Source organism: Embiotoca jacksoni, unplaced genomic scaffold (genome assembly GCF_022577435.1).
Source record: "Embiotoca jacksoni isolate LCO1_2020_lvr unplaced genomic scaffold, fEmbJac1.0.p SCAF_122, whole genome shotgun sequence".
Lineage (NCBI taxonomy): Eukaryota > Metazoa > Chordata > Actinopteri > Embiotocidae > Embiotoca > Embiotoca jacksoni.
In genome coordinates this window covers 42501-65000 of record NW_027185255.1, presented here as the reverse complement: position 1 = coordinate 65000, position 22500 = coordinate 42501, and the positions used below count along the sequence as shown (strand labels likewise).

Here is a 22500-nt window from a genome sequence, read left to right as displayed (position 1 = left end):
TTCGGGCCCTCAGGCAGCACTGCATTAAAAACACACTATTCTGGAGTGGAAATCACTGCATGGGCTCAGGAACACTCGGTTCTCTAGAAACACTCGGTTCTCCAGAAACACTCGGTTCTCCAGAAACACTCGGTTCTCTGAAACACTCGAGTTCTCTAGAAACACTCGGTTCTCCAGAAACACTCGGTTCTCTAGAAACACTCGGGTTCTCCAGAAACACTCGGGTTCTCTAGAAACACTCGGTTCTCTAGAAACACTCGGTTCTCCAGAAACACTCGGTTCTCTGAAACACTCGGGTTCTCTAGAAACGCTCGGTTCTCTAGAAACACTCGGTTCTCCAGAAACACTCGGTTCTCTAGAAACACTCGGTTCTCCAGAAACACTCGGGTTCTCTAGAAACACTCGGTTCTCCAGAAACACTCGGTTCTCCAGAAACACTCGGTTCTCTAGAAACACTCGGTTCTCCAGAAACACTCGGTTCTCTAGAAACACTCGGTTCTCCAGAAACACTCTGTCCTCTGAAACAGCAGCTCCAGTTCCTGTTTGGAGGTTTTCGTCGGAACGTTTGCTCGTAAAGAGACGAGAGGTGAAAGTCGAGCAGACAGACGGCCGGTGAACAGACAGGTGGAGGATTTAATGTGACAGCAGCAGGCGGCGTCCTGACGGGAGCTGTCAATCATCCTCCGTTCACACGACAACACACCAGAAAAAAAACATCACACACACGAGCAGACGGTCCCTGGTGTGTGTGTGATGAGTTTAGCCTGCGGCCAAAAACAGCCATTAGCAAATCAAAGAAGCTGCTAATCTCCCCTTACACACACACACACACACACACACACACACACACACACACACACACACACACACACACACACACACACACACTGATGCTAAATGCTAAACGTTGAAGCTAAACGCTGCAGAAAGAAGCAGCAGTTTGTAGAGTTTAGAGGAAAAGACAAAAGCTGAAGGCTGATTTACTGCAGATCAGTGGCTGCTGCCCTCAAACACACACACACACACACACACACACACACACACACACACACACACACACACACACACACACACACACACACACACACTGACAAAAAGTAGAAGACATGTTTTCCTGTTCTCTCTCAGGAGTTAAGGGGAAAGGTTTGAGATCTCAGAACTAAAGTTTATGTTTACGAAACTTCGTCTTTCGTCTGGTCCGACTAAAACCTGCAGAACTCCTCCAGGAGCACTAAGGTCAGATGTTCACTCAGACAGGTGTTGTTGTGTGTGTTGTTGTGTGTGTTGTTGTGTGTGTTGTTGTGTGTGTGTCAGCGTCTCTCCGTGTCCTGATGAGTGGCGACAGGAAGCAGGACGTGATGCTAATGAGGAACGGCGAGAGGACGAGACCAGAGTGGAAACAACACGCGTGATGTGACAGCAGCACGACTGTTTGATCACAGCGTCTCCGGGGAAACACGTCAACACGCTGCTCGGCCTGCTGGGAATTGTAGTCCGACACAGCACAGACCAGAGCGCTGATTATCATCACAGCAGGATGTCAGGGTGACAGAAACAAACGTTCACACTGATTCTCTGTTTTTAGGAGAAAAGTCGTTGGACACCAGAGACGATGATTGACAGGAGTCCAGGACTTCCTGTCTGTGTCTTGGTGACGTCTGACCTGGTGGACTGAGAACAAACTCACCCGGTTGAAGCAGTCGACCTCGTTCAGTCTCTGTTGGAGCAGATGGACCAACAGCTGGACAGGAAGCTGTGGACACACAGCAGGGTATTAACTCTGTGTTCCAGATGTTCTACTGGTGTCCCAGATGTTCTACTAGTGTCCCAGATGTTCTACTTGTGTCCCAGATGTTCTATTTGTGTTTCAGATGTTCTGTTTGTGTCCCAGATGTTCTGCTTGTGTCCCAGATGTTCTGCTTGTGTCCCAGATGTTCTACTAGTGTCCCAGATGTTCTATTTGTGTTTCAGATGTTCTGTTTGTGTCCCAGATGTTCTGCTTGTGTCCCAGATGTTCTGCTTGTGTCCCAGATGTTCTGCTTGTGTCCCAGATGTTCTGCTTGTGTCCCAGATGTTCTGCTTGTGTCCCAGATGTTCTACTTGTGTCCCAGATGTTCTACTTGTGTCCCAGATGTTCTGCTTGTGTTCCAGATATTCTGTTTGTGTCCCAGATGTTCTGTTTGTGTCCCAGATGTTCTACTTGTGTCCCAGATGTTCTACTTGTGTTCCAGATGTTTTATTTAAAGGAAGTATGTCATCTGGAACACAGCGTGAGTGAACTGAACGTACTGGCTCCGTGGGGACGCTCGGCTCTGATTGGTCCTCCAGTAAACTGTCTGCGGTCAAATGGATGGCCCTCAACTGAGCACTCAGCCTCTTGGCCTGAAAAACAAGCACAGAAAATGAAGATGAAGATGAAGATGAAGACGGAGGAAGTCAGACAGGAAGTGTGCTTCCCGGCGACTCACCAGCGTGTGTTTGCCCACAGCAGGAGGTCCCAGCAGCATCACTGTGGGGACTGAAACACAGCAGGACAGTTAGAGAGTGTCTCCGCTCAGAGGACATCAGTCTGAGGACGTCTCCGGTCGGTGGAGTCACAGCACCACCTGGTGGCAGCAGCAGGTCTCCTCCACTTAAATTGACAGTTCACCTGCTGGTCTTTGAGAAGACCTTTAAAACCTGTTTTCATGATGTCACGGCCAGGCTCCTCCCCCTGATGACATCACACAGCTCCAACTTTTTTAAACCATCTGATCTGAAACCTTCAGACTCATTTAAAGATGATTAAAAGTTCAAGTTTTTTTTTTTCGAGGCTCCAGGAAGTCACTTTAATCAGGAGTTCTTTTGTTTACGTTTATTTGTTTGTGTTTGTGTCAATTAAAAAAAAAAAAATAACCTGCTATTTCTGTTTGTGTTCTACGAACATTTCCAGTGTGTGTGTGTGTGCGTGTGTGTGTGTGTGTGTGTGTGTGCGCGCGCTCACCGTTCACACTGATCCGATGCAGCAGGCCGATCAGGTAGGATATCGGATCGTCCGGCTGGTCGATGAGCAGGCCAGACACCATGTTCTGAAACACACACACACACACACACACACACACACACACACACACACACACACACACACACACACACACACACACACACACACACACACACGCTCAGCCTCCTACGGAGCAGCTGATTGGTGGAGACATGTGGGCGTGTCCTGTACCTGGACCAGGTGGGACACGTGGTGTCTGTCCGCGTAGACAGACATCACAGCAGGAATCCTCAGCGGCTTCACCGTCTCATCCATCGGGGGGCGCTGCAGGTCTCTCCTGAGGACAGTGAATGCACCACAGTCAGAGCCAGCAAGCCTGCTGGGAAACCTGCGGCTCATGGACCCGAGGGCGGTCGCAGGGTTGGTTTTATTCATCAGGAGGATGAGGACGTTCCGACAGCTCCTCTGTTTTACTGAAGACCCTGAACGCATCATGTCTGCAGTACGTTCTTGTAAAGTTTGTAAATAAAGTGATGAAGGCTGATCAGCTGACACATACTGATGACGTCATTATCACATCAGGATGTTCATCATCTACTGTAATATGACAATATAGAGACATTAAATATCAGAAAAATATCCCCTGAAAATAAAATGGTCCGCAAATATTAAAATGTTTTCCCCAAAAAAGAATAATAATTTACAGTATTAAAATGTCAAAAATATGAATAAACTATCTGGACATTCAGGCTTTTACAGTCGTTTTATCCAAATAAGGAAGATTCACAACAGAAACACAAACAGACGGACAGTTTCGTCATATCAGCATCAACATCAGCTGTTTTTACTCACCTTCGTACTTCCGGTTGAACCGCGGGAAACAGAAACAGACGCAACGTGTTCAAATTCAACTTTTAAAACGAGCTGCAGGTGAAACTTAAAGAAGCGACGTTCAAACGGAAACCTTCCGGTCTGACCGGACGGTCGCTAGGACGCAGTCCACTTGTTGCTAAGGAAGTTACGTCATCGACGCGCGTGAGGAGGTCGGAGCGTGGAGCGTTTTTTCGGTGAATTGTTATGAATTAAAGATCACAGAAACGTGTTTACTGTTTTCAACCTTTACTTTTTACATATCATGACGCCATTTGGCTTCTAGAAATCCGTTAAAATGTTATTAAATTAATACTTCCGGTCCTTTGTAAAACTTCAAAATAAGAGGCGTCTGCTCTCCAAGCAATGCTCTGAATTAGAGTTTATAAAATGTTGTTCTTAAAGATTTCAGAGCTAAAATTATAAAGGTCAGTTACAGATTTTAATAAAAGTTAATGCAGCATAAACTAATGGAAAACGCTGTTGTGGATATTAACAGGAAATGCGAGCTGAGGCTCGTTTACTGCTACATTTGTGTTAAGGACTCAATTCAACACTTCTCTACTTTATCGGATAAATACTTTGCCAAAAATACAGTCTTTGTACGACTGAAACATCTCAACAACGACGGGATTATAAGATTATGTTATGTCATGACTGACGTTTCAGTTTCAGTCTTTTCACTGAACAAAAGTTTAAACATGGAAACATGAAGCTGCTGCGGAGAAAGAGTTCAGAAAATCAGGATTTAAATCAGGAACATTTAGATCAAAGAGATCGGTCTGATCACACGTCGGATGTTTGTGTTGTTTTAAAAAAAACGAGCATCGCGACAAACTTGAGACAAACGCAGAGATTTCAAAGATTCTTTATTCACAGTTCGTCTCTTCAGGCCGGTGACACGTTGGGCAACTTTCAGGAGCAACGTTGCCGTGTCGAGTTGCCGGATTCTGTCGTTCTTTGGTTCGTCTTCAAACTATCGATTACTTTTTGTTCACGTCGTCTCTCAGGAAAAAAAACCTGTGATGGATTTTAGTTTGTAGAGAATTAAAGTTTTGTCCCATCGTCGGACAAAAACGTCCTCTGAAGACTTATTCTGATTTTCTGTCGCAGTTAAAAGATAAAACTCGGAGGGAAGTTACGACGACGCCCGAGCTGCCACCAGGAATTCTGTAGCTTAGCATGAAGCTTCATGAACTGGCAAATTAGCAGGTAAATAAAAACGTATACGGGACCAAGAGTAGAAATCATCATCTGTTAGCATCACGTTGCTGTGAGCTAGCTGTTTGCTAACATGTTAGCCACATGTCAACATGTCACGTGACAACGTCAGATGTGTTTATAACTTGGAAGCAGCTTTAATGTGAATAATGCTGAACGTGAACTTCCTGCGGCCAGAGTTCGGACGAAGTCTGACTTCACGTCATTTTCCGATCAAATCTGACTTCCTGTTCCGATGTTTCAGTGACGAGACGGAAACAAATCATTTTTGGTGTTGCAGGTTTTTGGAACATCAGTTTTAAACGTTAAGTTTTCCCTCCGTTTTCCTTCCCTTCATTCTGCTCAATTGTTTCTGACTAAACTCGTCCAGTTCAACTGGTCGTCGTTATCGACGTGTTTTTTATGTCATCAGGTTTAACACCTGATCTTTGTCTTCACCTCCACCTGACTCCGCCTCTCTCTGCTAACTCCGCCTCTCTCCGTGGCTCCTCCCTACGTCAGACCTCGGGCAGCATCTCGTCGTAGTCCATGATGCTCAGTTCGTGTCTCCTTTGCCGGACGGCGAGCGTCAGGTTTGCAGGGGCGGGGCCTGGGGCGGAGCTAGGGGCGGAGCCGGGAGCTGCGGCCTGGCCAGGCGGTTCGGTCTGCGGACTCCCGGCGAGGAGCGTAGCTTCCTCCGCCTCCTGATCCAGAGGAGGGCTCCCTGGCTGGGCCTCCTCCTCCTCCTTCTCCTTCTCCTCCTTGTCCTCTTCTTCATCCTCCTCCTCCTCCACCTCCCCCTGCTGCTCCTCCTCCTCTTGGCTCTGATTGGCCGGTCCAAACAGCTGCCGCGCTTGCTGCTCCAGGAAGGAGCCAACGGCCAGCGGGGATTCAATGGGGGAGAGGGAGAGGGGGGAGGAGGAGCAGGAGGGGAGGTGCAGGGGCGAAGTGGAGAGGGTCGCCACCGCGCCGTTTATTATGCCGACTGCAGAAGAAGAAGAGGGGCGGGGCTTGTGGCTGCTCTGAGAGACGGGTAAGGCGACGCTGCCGCCGTTTGGCCTGAGTGAGAAAGAAGACATCACATGACATCACTTACATCCTCTCTTCTGATTGGACGCTTCAGATCACTGAACTTAACTCTTAACTGTTTCGGCAGGTTTTAATCAGCAGGTATCGATTTGATCTGCGGGTGAAATAACGAGGCGGTCGGCTCACCTGCTGCAGACGTCCTGAGGCCAGGTGTGAGGGGGCGTGTCCATCTGGATCTGACTGTACAGGTGAAGAATCTCCGTCTGCAGAGTCTGAGTGAGTCTCCTGAGAGCGACGCAGCGACTGTCAGAGGCAGACAGCTCCGCCCTGAAATAAACAAACAAACAACAGAATAACAAATAAAGACAGAAAAAAGAGAGAAATAGAAAAAACAAACAAACAAATAAATAGTTTATAGAATCTTTGTTTTTGTTTCTTGAATCTTGAATTAACTCAGATGTTGATTGATGATGACGAAACTGCCTCAGGTCTACCCTGAACCGGGTCTACCCTGAACCAGGTCTACGCTGAGCCTGGACTCTGACCTGCTCTGGTTCTTGGTGTCCTCCAGCAGTTTCTTCTGGTCCTGGATCAGCTGGTCCTTCATGGCCAGCTGGTTCTCCAGCTCTGCCATCCTGTGATTGGCTGCTTCCAGCTTCTGCCGGTGATGCACGTCGCTGTCCTTCAGCCTCTGGTACTCCTTACCCACACTGAACTGCAGCATGGACGCCTCCTGACCAACACACACAACAGTTACTGAGAGGGCCTGTGAGGACCTGACGGTCCTGGTTCTGGTTCTGGTCCAGTGTTGGTGCTCTTACGGTCCAGCAGTGCATCTGTCCTGCCTCCATCTGTTCTGTCAGAGCCCGGTTGGTTTCTCTCAGCAGAACCAGCTGCTGGTTCAGCAGGAAAATCTGCTGCTGCAGTTGCTCGCTGCTGAACAGCTACACACACACAGGAAGTGACATTTGTTACCATGGTGACAGCATCAAACTGTCATCAGCTGATTATTCAGAAGCTGCAGATTTTCTGTCTTCAGGTTTTATTGACGTTTTTGTTTATCTTCTTGTTCCTGGTAAACACAGATGATGTTCACATCAGCCAAAGAAACATCTCCTCACCTTGAGTGACAGCTGGGTCAGCTGGTGCTCAGCGTTATAGGCCGTGTTATTGGCTCTCTGAAGCTCCGCCTCCATATCCCTCAACCTGCCCTGACACTCCTGGAGCTCGCTCTGAAACAGCCAATCACAGCACAGGACCGATGAGAAGCTTTTTACAGATGATGTGTTGTTAGGTGTGTTTATAGTGTGTACAGTGTGTATATTGTGAGTGTATAGTTTGTACAGTGTGTATATTGTGTGTGTATAGTTTGTGTATAATGTGTATAGTGTGTACAGTGTGTGTGTATAGTTTGTGTATAGTGTGTATATTGTGTGTGTACAGTGTGTGTATAGTGTGTATAGTTTGTGTATAGTGTGTATATTGCATGTGTACAGTGTAGTGTGTATAGTTTGTGTATAGTGTGTATATTGTGTGTGTACAGTGTGTGTAGTGTGTATAGTGTGTACAGTGTGTGTAGTGTGTATAGTTTGTGTATAGTGTGTATATTGTGTGTATACAGTGTGTGTAGTGTATAGTTTGTGTATATTGTGTGTACAGTGTGTGTAGTGTGTATAGTTTGTGTATATTATGTGTGTACAGTGTGTGTAGTGTGTATAGTTTGTGTATATTGTGTGTACAGTGTGTGTAGTGTGTATAGTTTGTGTATATTGTGTGTGTACAGTGTGTGTAGTGTGTATAGTGTGTATAGTTTGTGTATATTGTGTGTGTACAGTGTGTGTAGTGTGTATAGTTTGTGTATATTGTGTGTGTACAGTGTGTGTAGTGTGTATAGTGTGTATAGTTTGTGTATATTGTGTGTGTACAGTGTGTGTAGTGTGTATAGTTTGTGTATATTATGTGTGTACAGTGTGTGTAGTGTGTATAGTTTGTGTATATTGTGTGTACAGTGTGTGTAGTGTGTATAGTTTGTGTATATTGTGTGTGTACAGTGTGTGTAGTGTGTATAGTGTGTATAGTTTGTGTATATTGTGTGTGTACAGTGTGTGTAGTGTGTATAGTTTGTGTATATTGTGTGTGTACAGTGTGTGTAGTGTGTATAGTTTGTGTATATTGTGTGTGTACAGTGTGTGTAGTGTGTATAGTTTGTGTACAGTGTGTACCTGCAGCCGTTGTGCGTCCCGCTGCTCCTCCTGTTGCTGCAGCAGCAGTTGTCGGATGTGTGTGTGCAGCTGCTCTGTGTGTGTTTGTGTGTCCTGATGCAGATCTCTGCGGCGGCGCTGCTCCTCCTCCAAACTCCTCTTCAGACACCGGATCTCCTCGTCCTGAACGCCGAGCTGAGCCTTCTGCAGCGAGGAGGAGGAGGAGGAGGAGGAGGAGGAGGACAGAAAGAAGAAAATAAAAGAACGATAAATAAAGTAGGACAAATTAAAAACACAGTTGTCATGGGGCGGGGTTGCCGTGTGCGTGTTACCATGGCGACGCTCTGTTCTTCCAGCGCGGTGGCGTTGATGACTCGTCGCAGCAGACGGCGGTTCCTGATGGCGTGCTGCTGCCGCTTGAAGCGCTCGTACTGAAGCTGACTGTGGACCAGCAGCAGCTGACTCCTCAGACACTGAAGCTCCTCCCCCTGGGCGGGGCCTGTCACAGGAATACAGTGTGAACCAGTGCGGCCACAGGTGAACAGGTGAGCAGATCCTGGATCTGACCCAGTTCCAGTAGACAGTAGAGAATAATAACGGGGCGAGGAAAGAGCTCCAGACATGAATCAGAGAGAACATGCAGGTGAGCAAGTGAGCAGGTGAACAGGTGAGCAGGTGAACAGGTGGGAAGGTGAACAAGTGAGCAGGTGAACAAGTGAGCAGGTGAACAAGTGAGCAAGTGGGAAGGTGAGCAGGTGAGCAGGTGAATGTGGGCGTGTCCAGGTGTTAGTTTCAGGTACCTTTGGTTTTCATGCTCTGCTGTTTACCTCCTAAATGACTTCGATCCCCTGACTTGCTGCCTGCAGACGACCTGCGGACCAGCAGAGGGAGACAGTGAGACGTCCACCACTTTATAAATGCAGCTGTAATATGACACTGAAGCCCCGCCCCCTGTGGAGGTGTTGGGGGCAGGGCCTCCTGGTTCCTGCACAGGAGTCATTCCTCTCACCTCCTGCTGAGGCGTTCGTGTGCGTCTTGTCCGTGACTGATCAGCTCGTCCAGAACCTTCAGAGGAGAGACGGAGGCGTGGACTTCTTCGCGGTCCTCCCTGTCGGCTCCACCCCCCTGCTGCCCGGCGGCTCCCTGCAGCGCCTCCTGCAGGACGGGGGAGATCAATGAACCCATCGATTGATTGAAACCCGCCGATCAGTCCTGATCGCGTTACCTGCGTCTTCCTGCAGATGAACAGCGTGGCGGCTCGAGGCAGAGCCAGCTGGAACAGGGGCTCGTACAGAGGAGCGGGGCTTTGGTCGGAGTGGGCGGGGCCTCCCGCTTCTGATCTGCGGGTGGAGGTGGGAGGGGGGGTGAAGCAGAGGGAGACGGAGCAGGCAGGAGAGGGGGGGGCTGAGGACGACTCATCACGGCTGGGGGTGGAGGTGAGCAGGAGGGGCTGAGAGGGGGGCGGAGCCTCCTCCAGTTTAACATCTGGAGACAAACAGGAAGAAACGATGAGATAGAACGGATCACCTGCAGTGACATCACTGCGACTGATCAGCTGATCACCTTCACTGTTGTTGTTGATGACATCACTCAGGCCTCGCTCTTCCTTCTCTGTGATTGGCTGAGAGGATGACCCCTCCTGCTTCACCTGTGAGGAGAGAGAGAGACGCTCTTCCTGCTGCTCCTTCACAGTAAAAACCTGAGCTGAGCCTCTACCTGAGCTCACCTGGATGTTGCTGTCTTCAGTTAGAGGGTTTATGGGGACGGAGGCCGCGGAGGGACATTTCACAGCTGCTGACACACAAACAGCGTTTTTGACACTCACACGAACAAACGAACGAACAAACACACAAAACTGCATTCAGCTCACCTGAGAAGGAGGTGCACCTGCTCAATGGGTGGGCGGAGCCTTTAGCAGCAGGTTCAGGAGGGGGCGTCACCAAACCGCACTGAGAGGAGGGGCTCCAGGTGACATCATCAGCCTGTGGAGACAGAAACAGCTGTATGAGGTTGTCAGGTGGGGGGCGGAGTCAGACGGACAGGTGGGGGTTACCTGTTCGAAGGAGGTCAGGTGAGACGGACGTCCAGGCAACAGAGAACAGATCAGACTTCCTGTCAGCAGACAGATACACACACACAAACACACACATTATCATTAACTGATCTAGCTGTCCTTCAAATGTCAGCTGATCTCCGCGTTCACCTGTTGTCACTCACCTGAGCTGCTGAGCGTCTCTGTGTTCTGAGGACTGAGGGTGACTTCCAGGAGGGGTTTGGGGAGGGGGGAGGACAGTGGGGGAGGTCTGAGCGAGGAGGAGGAGGAGTAGATGTCTTCCTCGCAGGAAGACTCCAGAGGATCCAGAGACAGTCTGGAGCACTCGATGACGATGTCATGGACCTCATAGCACCTCCACCTGCGAGGTGGGAGGAGCTTAATCGGTCAGTCTGTCTTTTTCTGTTACGTTAAACTAAAGAGACTGTCGTCGTGGAAACAGAGGCAGTCTTCAGGTTTTATCTGATCACTCCGGCTGAAATTTTTGGAATTTGTTTTAATTTTTACAAACAAAACAAAAAAAAGTCTTCATCACCGTCGCTGCGTATCGTTCTGATTCTCATGGAATTTAACACGCTCGTTCTTCACGACATTCTTTGGACGATCCGCAAAGTTTCATACAAACTTCGGACGTCTTCTACCGGGCCGCTCTGCGTTCAGAGCCGATAACAACGACTTCATTTGTCTGACATCAGTTAATTTGTGTTTTTATTGATTTGTGTTTAGTTTTTTTTAATTCTCAGTTTAAATTTGTTTTTCGTTTTTATGCTCCATTAAATAAACCTGACCGACCATTGAGTGGCTGTTCTGGAGCTGTCGGTCATTTCCCCTGGTCTTCCTCAGAGCTGCCCAGATGACCTCATCGAACTCTATTCTTTTTATTCTGGTGTCCCGTGAGGACTTTTTTTTTTATAAAGCTGAGATTGTCCCCAGAATCAGCTGTTAACACCTGAACACACTGCTGCTGAAGGTCATGTGATACACCTGAAAGCTCACCTGGATGGGTCCAGTTCGTAGTCCTGAGTCCCAGTAACCAGCTCAGGGTGAACACGGACCTGTTCCAGCATCGGCTGAGAGACAGACAGAGGACAGAGAGGACAGACAGGGACAGAGAGGACAGAGGTTGAAATGAGTTTCGGTGTACAGCAACAACAGTGACCAGCAGCTGATTATGATACGGTGTGAACAGCACAGGTGTTCGGTGAAACACCTTGGTTCATGTTAATTTATTATCCAATTCATTGGCTGTAGAGCAGGTTCAGGTCACGTCAGGATGTTCATGGAGCTGGCGGCCAACAGTCCAGGTTGCTGCTGGGGGATGTTTTCACCTTTAAAAGGTCCAGATTTATTTATTTTCACCTTTATTGTTTTGATCCATCTTGACGTTTTCCAATTGAACAGCACCAGACTCCATTCAAGATTTGTCCGATTTTAGACGTATTCGCTATACTGTGGAGGTCTGTGGTAGTCTGTGGTGGTCTGTGGAGGTCTGTGGACGTCTGTGGAGGTCTGTGGTGGTCTGTGGAGGTCTGTGGAGGTCTGTGGTGGTCTGTGGAGGTCTGTGGTGGTCTGTGGTGGTCTGTGGAGGTCTGTGGTGGTCTGTGGAGGTCTGTGGAGGTCTGTGGTGGTCTGTGGAGGTCTGTGGTGGTCTGTACTGACCTTAACGACCTCCTGGAAGGTGTCCAGGTTCTCCTTCATGCTGTAGTGCAGCCTCAGGTAGGAGATGAAGTTACAGGGGAACATCCCATACAGACGGTGGAACAGAGAGTACACACCTGCATGCAGGTGGACCTGGTGGGCCACGGGCACATGACCTGCAGGGACGAAAAGCAGCCAATCAGAACACCCCAGTATCACCTGTAGGGTAGAAAATATTCAGGTGGGGTGTTCAGACTCTGCAGCGCCCCCTGCTGTCAGGGCCTTACCAGGGTTTTTGTAGCTCCACGATACCAGACGTCCAAACACGTCGAAGAAGTCATAGATGTGTTGTTTCCCGGCCTGAGGGATCATGGGTAACAGAGTGATGAGGACCAGGACTCCAGTGATCAGGACCACCACATCACTGTCCGTCTGGAAAAACACAGCAGCAACAACAACAACAACAACTCAGTACAACAACAGACACTAACAACCATATAAACACCCTAACAACTATATAAACACCCTAACAACCGCTCAGAACTCCTAGTGTATATTTGTAAGAGAATTAGCCAGTATTGTTACTGTTACTTGCTAGTTTTAGCTGATGATAGAGTTTACCAATATTTGTATGAGTATTAATGTGCATTAGTTCCAGTACTAGTACAAGTATTGGTACTTCTGGTATTTGTACCTTGAGGCAGCGCAGCAGGGAGGGCAGCAGGGCCAAGTGGCTGATGTGATGAATCCACGGAGGCTGTTTCCTGACCAGGTGACCCAGCAGGGTGAGAGCAGCCAGTCTGGTCCCAGGTCTGCTCAGAGCCTCATTCAGCTTCTCCAGCAGGGGCTGATGGGAGATTCCAACAGGGTTAATAGACATAAACACACCAACAAACAACCAAACTACACCTGGATGAGGTCAGGGAGGACATGCTGCTCACCTTGTGATGAGGCTCCCTGATGGAGGAGAGGAGGAGCACCACCTGAGAGGACGACGAGTCCAGGTAATGGTCCACCAGAGAGGAGAGGACAGCGCCTCCTTTGTCTGAAAGGACAAAATACAGGTCAGACAGTAGGATACAGGTAGAGGCAGGTAGAGACAGGTAGAGACGGGTAGAGACCGTAGACAGTAACCGTCCACAGGTGAACTTACCTGTACTCAGCTGCTGGTTGACTGCTGCTCTCACTTGCTCCGCCTCCTGCAGCTCTGAACTATCTAATGAGAGCAGGAGCTCACTGATGCTCACCTGCTCCCTGGACATCCTGCTCACCTGCACACACACACACACACACACAGTCAGTGTTTCATCACCTCTGAGGACAGACAAACACTGACTGACATCAGGCTGTTGAGATATCAGAATCCTGAAATAAATCTGATCTCAATCAAATCTAAACCTGATCCTTCAACAAAACCTGATCTTAACCTGACTTTAACTTGGAATAAACCTAACCTCAGAAAAATCTACACCTGCCTTAAACCAATCTAAACTAAACTTTAAACTGAAATTATAAGGTCTTTTTTCATATCTAGTTCACAGTAATTCAGCATTTGTTTTTAACTTTCAGTCAACGTGACGTGTTCGGTGAAAATCATTTGTTCTATTTCAACAGCAGACGACGGTGACGTCTTCCTACTAACAGACTGGTCAGATCACGGGACACAAAAATATGAAACCTCCATGTTTGAGGCTGAAACTCACGACTTTTTCTGTCTGATAAAAAAAAAAGATAAACTTTATTTAAATAAATTATTGAGAGTCAACAAGTGGATTTATTGTATGCGGATCTTCTTCAGATGGCATTTATAATCAGTGGATTATATATTTCATTCAATAATTACATACAATATTACATATTAAAGATAAAATTTCAGTTTACAGGGTAAACATTTAAATATTTTTGTATCTGAAAAACGACTGAAATGAAGATTTGCATTTAAAAATAGTTCCTGATTTTTTTTTCTGTCCGTCAACTCATCGATTAATCATTAAATAATCAATAATTACAGTTTCTGTAAAATAAACAAGTTGTTTGTAACTTTACTCTTCAGAGTACTTTTACTTTGAAGGTCCTTCCTCCTGTGAACGAGCTGCACTGCGTTGCGCAACCTCCGAATGACGTTACACGTGAAAAGTAGGCGTTACCGTGACGTCACTGCCAAACACGAATTGACGTTCAGCTCAGAAGCTAACTGTTAGCATTATCGGCTAGCCGCGGGCTGAAGCTAATCCCGCTAACTACTGAGTAAAGCTGACAGAGCGCGCGGCGCTGCGGCGCGTTCCCGCCCCGCAGCGCCGCGCGTCTCCCGGTGAGAGACGAGCGGCGACGATTCATGAAGTGACAAAACAAAAAAACGGACAAATTAAAGTTCCACCGGAGAAACTCGGTTACCTTCAGACCTGTTGATCCGAGCAGGGAGCAGCCATATTCAGCAAGCACAGGCCCCACCCACCGCTGAAACACGACACCTCCAGCTGCCAATCAAACTCAGGGCCGTTCAGAGTCACGGGACACGATGGGAAAATACAGCTTCCATCAGAAAATTTGAGCTGTTCTTTTTAAAATAAAAAGCATTTATTTTATCTTCTTTGTAAATACAGCGAATCACAGCAGTTATTTGACGTCTTATTTATTGAAAAATATGATCTTTTAAATATGAAACATATATCCTGATTTTATTTGAGGATTTATTCTATTCTATCTTTTCCTTTAAAAAAAAGTCTTACATCTCTGGAATTGATTCATGTTTTTATTTTAATAAATTTATTTTGATTTGATTTTTGAAAAGTGACACAGTAATCATAATATATATATTTTATAATAATAGAGTATGTTTCTCCATTATAGGGCACCTGTTTAACATCTGGCTCATTTACAGAAAATTCTGATTTACAATAAAATACAATAAATATTTTAGCATTTCTACCAGGAAAAAAATAAAATAAAAATAAAACAATCTACAATAAACCAGTTAAAATGATCAAATAAAAAGCAGAGAGTCGTTTCAGGTTTTGTTGTGTGTCTGTGTGTGAGCAGCAGCTGTGTGTATTCTCATAGTGATAAGGTTGGATTTAACTTTTTCTGCCTCTTGATCATCAAACCGTTAATTTGACATTTTATCACCACAAACTGTTTACACAACTTTTTACCGACTCGTCTGGAGCTGCAGTTTCAACTCTGATTGGGTCAGGGGGCCCGTCCTCCTTCTTTGTTGGTTTCCTTCCCCCTGTGAAGCCTGTAAACGGCAGGACAGTTTTTTCTCAGGTGCTGGAGATAAGAGCCCCCCCCCCCCCTCCTACGGAGTATAAAGAGCAGCGTGGGTCGCAGCAGGCCGACGGACTGACAGGCGATGATGAAGCTGCTGCTTCTGTTGGGCGTCTGGCTGAGCTCGGCCTCGGCCGCAAAGGTGAGTCTGGTTTTATTTACATTTATTTCTGTCTTGTGTTTTTTCAGCAGTTTTTTTAAGAACAAAAAGTTAAAGTTTAATAATAAGAACATACAGATCACCGACGGTAACACATCACAACAACAACTAAAGATTGGTTCAATAATCACACAACATGGAGCAGATGTGCAGGTTCCCACGATGTGTTTATTTGTGTGTGTGTAGTTGGGAGTAGTGAAGACGGAGGGGGGGCAGGTGGAGGGGAAGAGCGACAGGATGGGTCTCTTCAGGACGGTGGACGTCTTTAAAGGCGTCCCCTTCGCTGACGTCCCTGGAAAGTGGGAGAAACCAAAACCTCACCCCGGGTGGGATGGTGAGTAAACCCTGTACACGTTGCCATGGCGATGTATCCCGGTGTATGTGTGTAATTAAGTAAAAATGGAGAAATTTAAAAGAAGCATCTTTTATCTGAAACACTCGGACAGAAACTTGTAAATTCAGGACGGATCATTTCTGTTTGCTGTTCCAGGAATCCTGAAGGCCACGAAGTACCGAGACCGCTGTCTGCAGGTGACGCTGCTGCAGACAAAAACCCAGGGTAGTGAGGACTGCCTCTACCTGAACATCTTTGTTCCACAGGGACGAAAACGTACGTCACACACACACACACACATAGGTCTTACTGTATTACACACTTTGGACTCCAGGGGAAATTTATCTCCTCAAAATGCATGAATGTCCTCATGTGAAAAAAGCACAAACTTTGCACTACATGTAGCCAAATTAGCAGGAATATAAACATGCTACGATCTTCAGCCTCTGGGAGTCACATGAACTCGGCCTTGCAGAAGTTTCAGGTTTTCCGGTTCACTTCATCGCAGTCTGAGTTTGACCACGGGAGCCTGTAGAGGGCATTGGAGGAACTGCAGTTTACTGAATAACCATCCAAACTTCTCTCTCTGTCCGTCTCCAGTGTCCACCAACCTCCCCGTGATGGTCTATCTGTTCGGTGGCGCCTTCCTGTTGGGGGCGTCCAACGACGTGGCGTTCCTCGGAAACTCTCTGTACGATGGGAGGGAGATGGCCGACAGGGGCGGGGTCATCGTCGTCACGGTGAACTACCGAGTCGGCACGATGGGTTTCCTCAGCACCGGAGACTCCCGCATGCCAGGTCTGACCAAAACAACAACACTTTCTACAGAACAACAAAGATGAGAAGGGAGGTTTTGTCTCTATTGAACTTTACTGGCATCTACTGGCTATAAAGATGTAGCATTTAGCATTAAATGCGTCAGTCGTGGATCTACCCCGTGATTCTGATCCGCTCCAAACTTTAATCAGCGCTTCTTCAGACCGTGATGCTTCCTTTCACCAAGTTTCATAAAAACACACTCTGTAGTTTTTCTGTAAAAGAGAAACGAACAAACTGCTCCAAAATAAACCTCCTCAGAGTAAATATCGGCATTTTGGGAAAAGGGAACTGTCTTTTATTTTGAAAAATGAGACATTCAAAGTGTCCAAATTGGTCACAGTTCTTCCTGTCAGTGAGAAAAGACGTTTCATTTACGTTTTCAACCCGGAGAGTTTGAGCGTGTGCAGATCAATAAAGTAATAAATGAACAAAGAAAGTCAGTTTGTGCTGATGAAACAGTAACCAGGTGACTTCCTGTTCCTCTCAGGTAACTACGGCCTGTGGGACCAGCACGCCGCCATCTCCTGGATCTGCAGGAACATCGAGGCATTTGGAGGAAACCCCGACAACATCACCATCTTCGGCCAATCAGCTGGAGCCGCCAGTGTCAGCTACCAGGTCAGAGGTCAAAGTCTTTACCTGGTGGGAGGTTCCGGTCTTTACCTGGTGGGAGGTTCCGGTCTTTACATGGTGGGAGGTTCTGGTCTTTACCTGGTGGGAGGTTCCGGTCTTTACCTGGTGGGAGGTTCCGGTCTTTACATGGTGGGAGGTTCTGGTCTTTACCTGGTGGGAGGTTCCGGTCTTTACCTGGTGGGAGGTTCCGGTCTTTACATGGTGGGAGGTTCTGGTCTTTACCTGGTGGGAGGTTCCGGTCTTTACATGGTGGGAGGTTCCGGTCTTTACCTGGTGGGAGGTTCCGGTCTTTACCTGGTGGGAGGTTCCGGTCTTTACCTGGTGGGGGGTTCCAGTCTTCCCAGACTCACCTGACTGAAGACTGAACCTGATCGTGTCTTTGTCCTCCTGTCCGTCCCAGATGCTGTCCCCCTACAATAAAGGGTTGTTCCGCAGGGCGATCACCCAGGGCGGGGTGGCCCTCAGTCCCTGGGCGATCAAGAGGAACCCCATGGCTCTCACCAAGAAGGTCCACAAACTCTCTGCTGTACTTCACACCATCCACATGAAGTTATTATTGATACAGTCATTTAAATAGTGTGAATAATTAGAATTCCTTTTCTGCAGATCGCTCGGAAAGTCGGCTGTTGGAGAAGCAACGAGGACGACATGATAGCGTGTCTGAAGATGAGCGACCCGGTCGGTCTGACCATGGCGGGGAAAATCGATGTGCTGCTTATTTTGGGAAAAGGTCAGAACCGTTCGGGACGACCATTACATTTCATTACATTACATTAAATTACATTACATTACGTTTCATTTATCTGACTCTTTTATCCAAAGCAACTTACAATAAGTTAATTTCAACCATGAGGGTACAAAACCAGAACAGCAAGAATCAAGAAAATATAATATCTTCCAGAAAGCCAAACTACAAAGTTCTATCAGTAAGTTCTATTTGAAGATACTAAAGTTCTACTGTTCAAGGTAAAGGAGGAGGAGGAGGAGGAGGAGGAGGAGGAGGAGGAGGAGGAGGAGGAGCGGAGGGAGCGGACTGGGATGTAGGGTTGGACCATGTCCTGGATGTAGACTGGACCCGATCTGTTCGTAGCACGGTACGCAAATACCAATGTTTGGAAACGGATGCGGGCAGCTACTGGTAACCAGTGAAGGAGCAGGAGGAGCAGGAGGAGCAGGAGGAGTGGAGTAATGTGAGTGAATTTCGGGAGGTTAAAGACCTCAAACACGTCTGAGAGGCATCTGTGTTTTTTTTAAAAGCCCAAACACATACACTGAGTTTGTTCACAAGGTGGCGCTGATGTTGACAGGGAGGAGGTGCTCTGTGTTTTTTTTAAAAGCCCAAACACATACACTGAGTTTGTTCACAAGGTGGCGCTGATGTTGACAGGGAGGAGGTGCAGTCTTAAAGACAAAACTCAGGGAACAAAAGTCTTGTTTCAAGAACCCAGATTACATGAAACCGATACGAACTGGTTAACAGCGATGAGGTCATCATCGGTTCTCAGGTTCGTCAGTAAGGTCGAACACCCCTCCTTCTTCCTCACCTGTCTGCAGGTACTGTCATGGACCTCCTCGAACTGGCTCCGGTTATCGACGGTGATTTTATCCCGGAGGAACCGAGCCAGCTGTTCCACAACGCCGCTCAGTTCGATTACCTCGCTGGCGTCAACAGCATGGACGGACACATTTTCGCCGGAGTCGACGTTCCTTCCATCAACAAGAGAAACGTCACGACTGTGTGAGTACCGAAACATCACAGGCTTTTATTTTGAAATCAGATCCTGGACGGACAGAGTTTTACTGAGATGATTTCGGCGTCATTGTTAAGAATGTGGAGTCCCACCAGGCTCAACCTTCGGCCTTTTCAGATTTAAATGTTACCACAATAAAACTACAGATTTTCAACTCTATGCAGACGACACCTAATTCTATATAGCCAATGGATTGGAGAAATAAACACGATTAAAAGTCTTTTTTTTTCTGGACTTTTGAGACATGCTAATGCTAATGCTAATCAAAAGGTTCTTAATGTAAAAAAAATGAAGTGGAGAAGCGAAGAATTTACTTTTTAAGTCTCCTAAAAGTAACTGAGCTCGTCTTTGAGTCAGTTCACATTGAAATCGTTCTCGAGGTTCCCGCCTGCTGACCGTTAGCTTAGCGTAGCATAAAGACTGGTCCCGTGTCCGCCTCAGGCAGCAGGTGAAGGGTCTGCTGGCAGGTCTGACTAAAGAGAAGGGGAACGCCGCCATCGCCTCGGCCTACGATGTCTACTCATCCAACTGGGGTTTGCCTCCGGATCAGGACGTGGTGAAGAAGACGGTGGCCGACATCGAGACCGACTTCCTGTTCCTGGTCCCGACTCAGATCGCACTGCAGCTCCACGCCAACAACTCCAGGTCGGTTCCAATTGGTCTGACAGCCACGACCGAGATGAGATAAAACTTGGATAGTCCAGTTCAACTGAACTTTAACTGGTTGAGAAGATGAAGTTCAGTTCAAGCAGGTCAAAGTGTTTCTTCATTTAGAACAAAATATAAACAGACTTTAGTTTCAGTTTTATGGTTGTATTTTCAACAGTGTTATTTCATTTGTTTGTATATTAATGTTTGACCTGTGAAACTGACCGGATCAGAACCGTGGTTCCATGTGTCCCTCAGTGGAACCCGGACCTACTCCTACCTGTTCAACATGAAGACCCGTATCCCAGGATTCCCTCGCTGGGTGGAGGCGGAGCACGCCGAGGACCTACAGTACCTGTTCGGCAAACCTTTCACCCTCCCGCTCATCTACTTCCCCCGACACCGAGACCTGGCCGGCTACATGATCGCATACTGGACCAACTTCGCCAAGACCGGGTAAACTCCCAGCATGCACTGCACACGCACAGTTCAACACAGTGCAATGTAAGTACCGGTCTGGACTGGTCTTTACCGGTGTGTTGATTCACTGGTCGGTTTGGTGAACTGGTCTGAAATAAACTAAAGTGGTGCAGACTGGTCTGACCGGTTCAAACTGGTCTCAACTGGTTTCTTCTGGCCAGCACTGAGTGAGGCAAGCTGCTTTGGTTTGGTTTAAACCGTTGTAGACTGGTGAGAGGTTGTCTGAACTGGTCTGAACTGGTGTGGTTTGAACTACTTTTAACAGAAAACCAGTTTTGGGTCTGTATCTCTTGAACGAACTGATCTGGATTGGTTTAAACTGGCCCAGTCTGGGTTAGTCTGGGTTTAAACTAGTCCAGTCTGGGTTAAACTGGTCCAGTCTGGCTTAAACTGGTCCAGTTTGGTTTAAACTGGTGTGTGAACACTCGGTCTCTCTCCTGTCCAGTGATCCCAACAGTGGCAACAGTAGAGTCCCGGTGGTTTGGCCCCCCTTCACCAAAAACCACCGAGCCTACCTGGCCATCAACCACAAGATGAGCAAGTCCTCCATCAGGTACTGTTCTCTACTGTCATTCTACTGGGTTCTACTGTCGTTCTACTGGGTTCTACTGTTGTTCTACTGTGTTTTACTGTCGTTCTACCATCCACATCCTGTCTGACTCCTCTCTGCTGGACTCTGTTGTGTTTCTACTGTTCAGTCCGGCTGATCAGGTCTGAGTCGTCTCTGCTGGACTTTATTGATGTCGTCTGCTCTGTGTTTCTACTTTCTTCTTCTCCACCTGCACCTCCGTGTTGTCTATGTGTCTATTTTATTTTATTTTATTTTATTTCACTGAAGAGATGTAGAAAGTGTCGGAGGTGAGGAAGATGATGTGTGAGGAGATGAGGTGTGAGGATGAAGAGCAGCCTCCTGACTGATGTGTCCTCAGGTACGACATGCGGTCCGACTACGTGTCCTACTGGTCTCAGACGTACAGCCGCCTGCCGGCAGTGAGGATGGCCGAGGAAGAGGAGGAGCCCCGACTTTAACTCTTCCTCTCCTCAGTGGCTCCTTTAAACAGTTGATTAAAAACTACTGAAATATTTATATGAATGGAATAATAACAAATGAGAAAGGAAAAAAAATAATTAAATGAAGATAAAAGGAGGAAAACATCATTTTAAGGGAATAATTAGCATCAATTAGAAGAAATGAAAACAGCCTGATGGCAGTACTGATGGTACTGTGTACTCTGTGTACTATGTACTCTGTGTACTATGTACTCTGTGTACTTTCTATTTTGTGTATTTTCTTTTTGTATAATAAATTAATCTGAACTCTGAATTTCTTTCTCGTCACTGTCATTAATCAGTGCCTGTACACCAAAATAAATCAATTGACCAACCAACCAACCCATCAATCAACCAACCAATCAGCCAACCAACCAATCAATCAACCAATCAACCAATCAATCAACCAAACAATCAACCAATCAACCAACCAACCAATCAATCAACCAACCAACCAATCAACCAACCAACCAAGCAACCAATCAATCAATCAACCAACCAAACAATCAACCAATCAACCAACCAACCAACCAACCAATCAATCAATCAACCAACCAAACAATCAACCAATCAACCAACCAACCAATCAATCAACCAACCAACCAATCAACCAACCAACCAACCAACCAACCAATCAACCAACCAACCAACCAATCAATCAATAAATCAACCAACCAACCAACCAACCAAGGGTATATTCACTTCAACACAATTTTAAAGCACTTCAACTTTGAATTTTTAAACATTTTCTACAAAAAAACTGATGAAATATTTTGATAAAGAAACAAACAAGGTTAATATGAGCAGATTTTAATTTGCCTTTGGGGATAATTGTGCTTTTCTGTTAGGGAACTCCAGTTCCCGTGATGCTTTGGGAGGCTTTTCTGAAGCCATGTTCTTTTAGCCAGTATTTTAACTCCCTCTGCTGGAACATATCTAAAAGAAAAAAGGAAGATGGCTGCTGAAGGACGACCAACACGACCAGCAGGGGGCGCAGGACACCAGAGGATGGTGGTTAAACTGAGAGCAGTTTGAGGAGAAACAGGTGGTGAAGAAAGACAGAAAAGTGAGTAGAAGTAGAAGCAGGAGGTGAACTGAAGGAGGACTGAAGGAGGACTGGAGGAGGAGGTGAAGGCGGAACTGAAGGAGGAGGTGAAGGAGGAGGTGAAGGAGGAGGTTGACGCTGCCGGGTAGTTCTGCATTACACGTTGCATCAGAGTTTGTAGACAGGAAACACTGATGACACACTGAACGTCTCTGATACCACAGACACTCAGAGGGAGGCGAGAAGGGAGGAGGTGAAACACAGCAGGAGCAGAACACAGCGAAGGAGACGGAGCTGAAGGAGGTGAAGGGAGAGCAGAGGTGGGCATAAAGGAGAAGT

The 22500-nt window shown here is 47.0% G+C and overlaps 4 protein-coding genes across 8 annotated transcripts in view; 2 read left to right on the top strand and 2 right to left on the bottom strand.

Moving 5' to 3' along the window:
- ak8 (adenylate kinase 8) overlaps positions 1-3947 on the bottom strand; it is a 9902-nt gene extending 5955 nt beyond the window's left edge. Inside the window, exons 1-6 of the mRNA XM_069145326.1 lie at positions 3836-3947; positions 3215-3320; positions 2984-3068; positions 2469-2518; positions 2290-2382; positions 1688-1753 (exon numbers count right to left, since the gene is read on the bottom strand). Of these exons, the coding sequence (XP_069001427.1) occupies positions 1688-1753; positions 2290-2382; positions 2469-2518; positions 2984-3068; positions 3215-3298 (378 nt within the window). The 5' untranslated portion in view covers positions 3299-3320; positions 3836-3947. The remainder of the gene's footprint in view (positions 1-1687; positions 1754-2289; positions 2383-2468; positions 2519-2983; positions 3069-3214; positions 3321-3835) is intronic.
- A 762-nt stretch (positions 3948-4709) lies between these two features.
- tsc1a (TSC complex subunit 1a) lies at positions 4710-14419 on the bottom strand. 3 transcript variants are annotated; one of them, XM_069145323.1, is made up of 22 exons: positions 14369-14419; positions 13128-13245; positions 12916-13019; positions 12669-12821; positions 12262-12406; positions 11996-12150; positions 11333-11406; positions 10501-10697; positions 10337-10395; positions 10154-10265; positions 10010-10074; positions 9847-9931; positions 9509-9768; positions 9293-9438; positions 9084-9154; positions 8616-8782; positions 8305-8487; positions 7204-7314; positions 6904-7026; positions 6628-6815; positions 6269-6409; positions 4710-6112 (listed from the first exon to the last, which is right to left on the bottom strand). In XM_069145323.1, the coding sequence occupies exons 2-22, from the start codon at positions 13234-13236 to the stop codon at positions 5572-5574; spliced, it is 3189 nt and encodes a 1062-aa protein (XP_069001424.1). In that variant the 5' UTR covers positions 13237-13245; positions 14369-14419; the 3' UTR covers positions 4710-5571. The 3 variants fall into 3 exon arrangements, with proteins under 3 accessions (XP_069001424.1, XP_069001422.1, XP_069001423.1); XM_069145321.1 differs by having other exon boundaries at positions 14377-14404; XM_069145322.1 differs by having other exon boundaries at positions 9111-9154; positions 14377-14404.
- On the top strand, positions 8469-21384 carry LOC138195688 (bile salt-activated lipase-like). The gene is made up of 13 exons (XM_069145325.1): positions 8469-8828; positions 15231-15383; positions 15588-15735; positions 15892-16011; positions 16336-16533; positions 17042-17172; positions 17588-17695; positions 17794-17917; positions 18742-18925; positions 19380-19583; positions 19845-20042; positions 20512-20619; positions 20996-21384. The coding sequence occupies exons 2-13, from the start codon at positions 15327-15329 to the stop codon at positions 21093-21095; spliced, it is 1680 nt and encodes a 559-aa protein (XP_069001426.1). The 5' UTR covers positions 8469-8828; positions 15231-15326; the 3' UTR covers positions 21096-21384.
- Positions 21385-22275: 891 nt separating this feature from the next.
- Positions 22276-22500, top strand: part of dok2 (docking protein 2) — an 11481-nt gene continuing 11256 nt past the window's right edge. For all 3 annotated transcript variants that reach the window (XM_069145320.1, XM_069145319.1, XM_069145318.1), the window contains exon 1: positions 22276-22500. This exon is cut by the window's right edge and continues 267 nt beyond it. The gene's annotated coding sequence lies outside the window, so the exon portion shown is untranslated.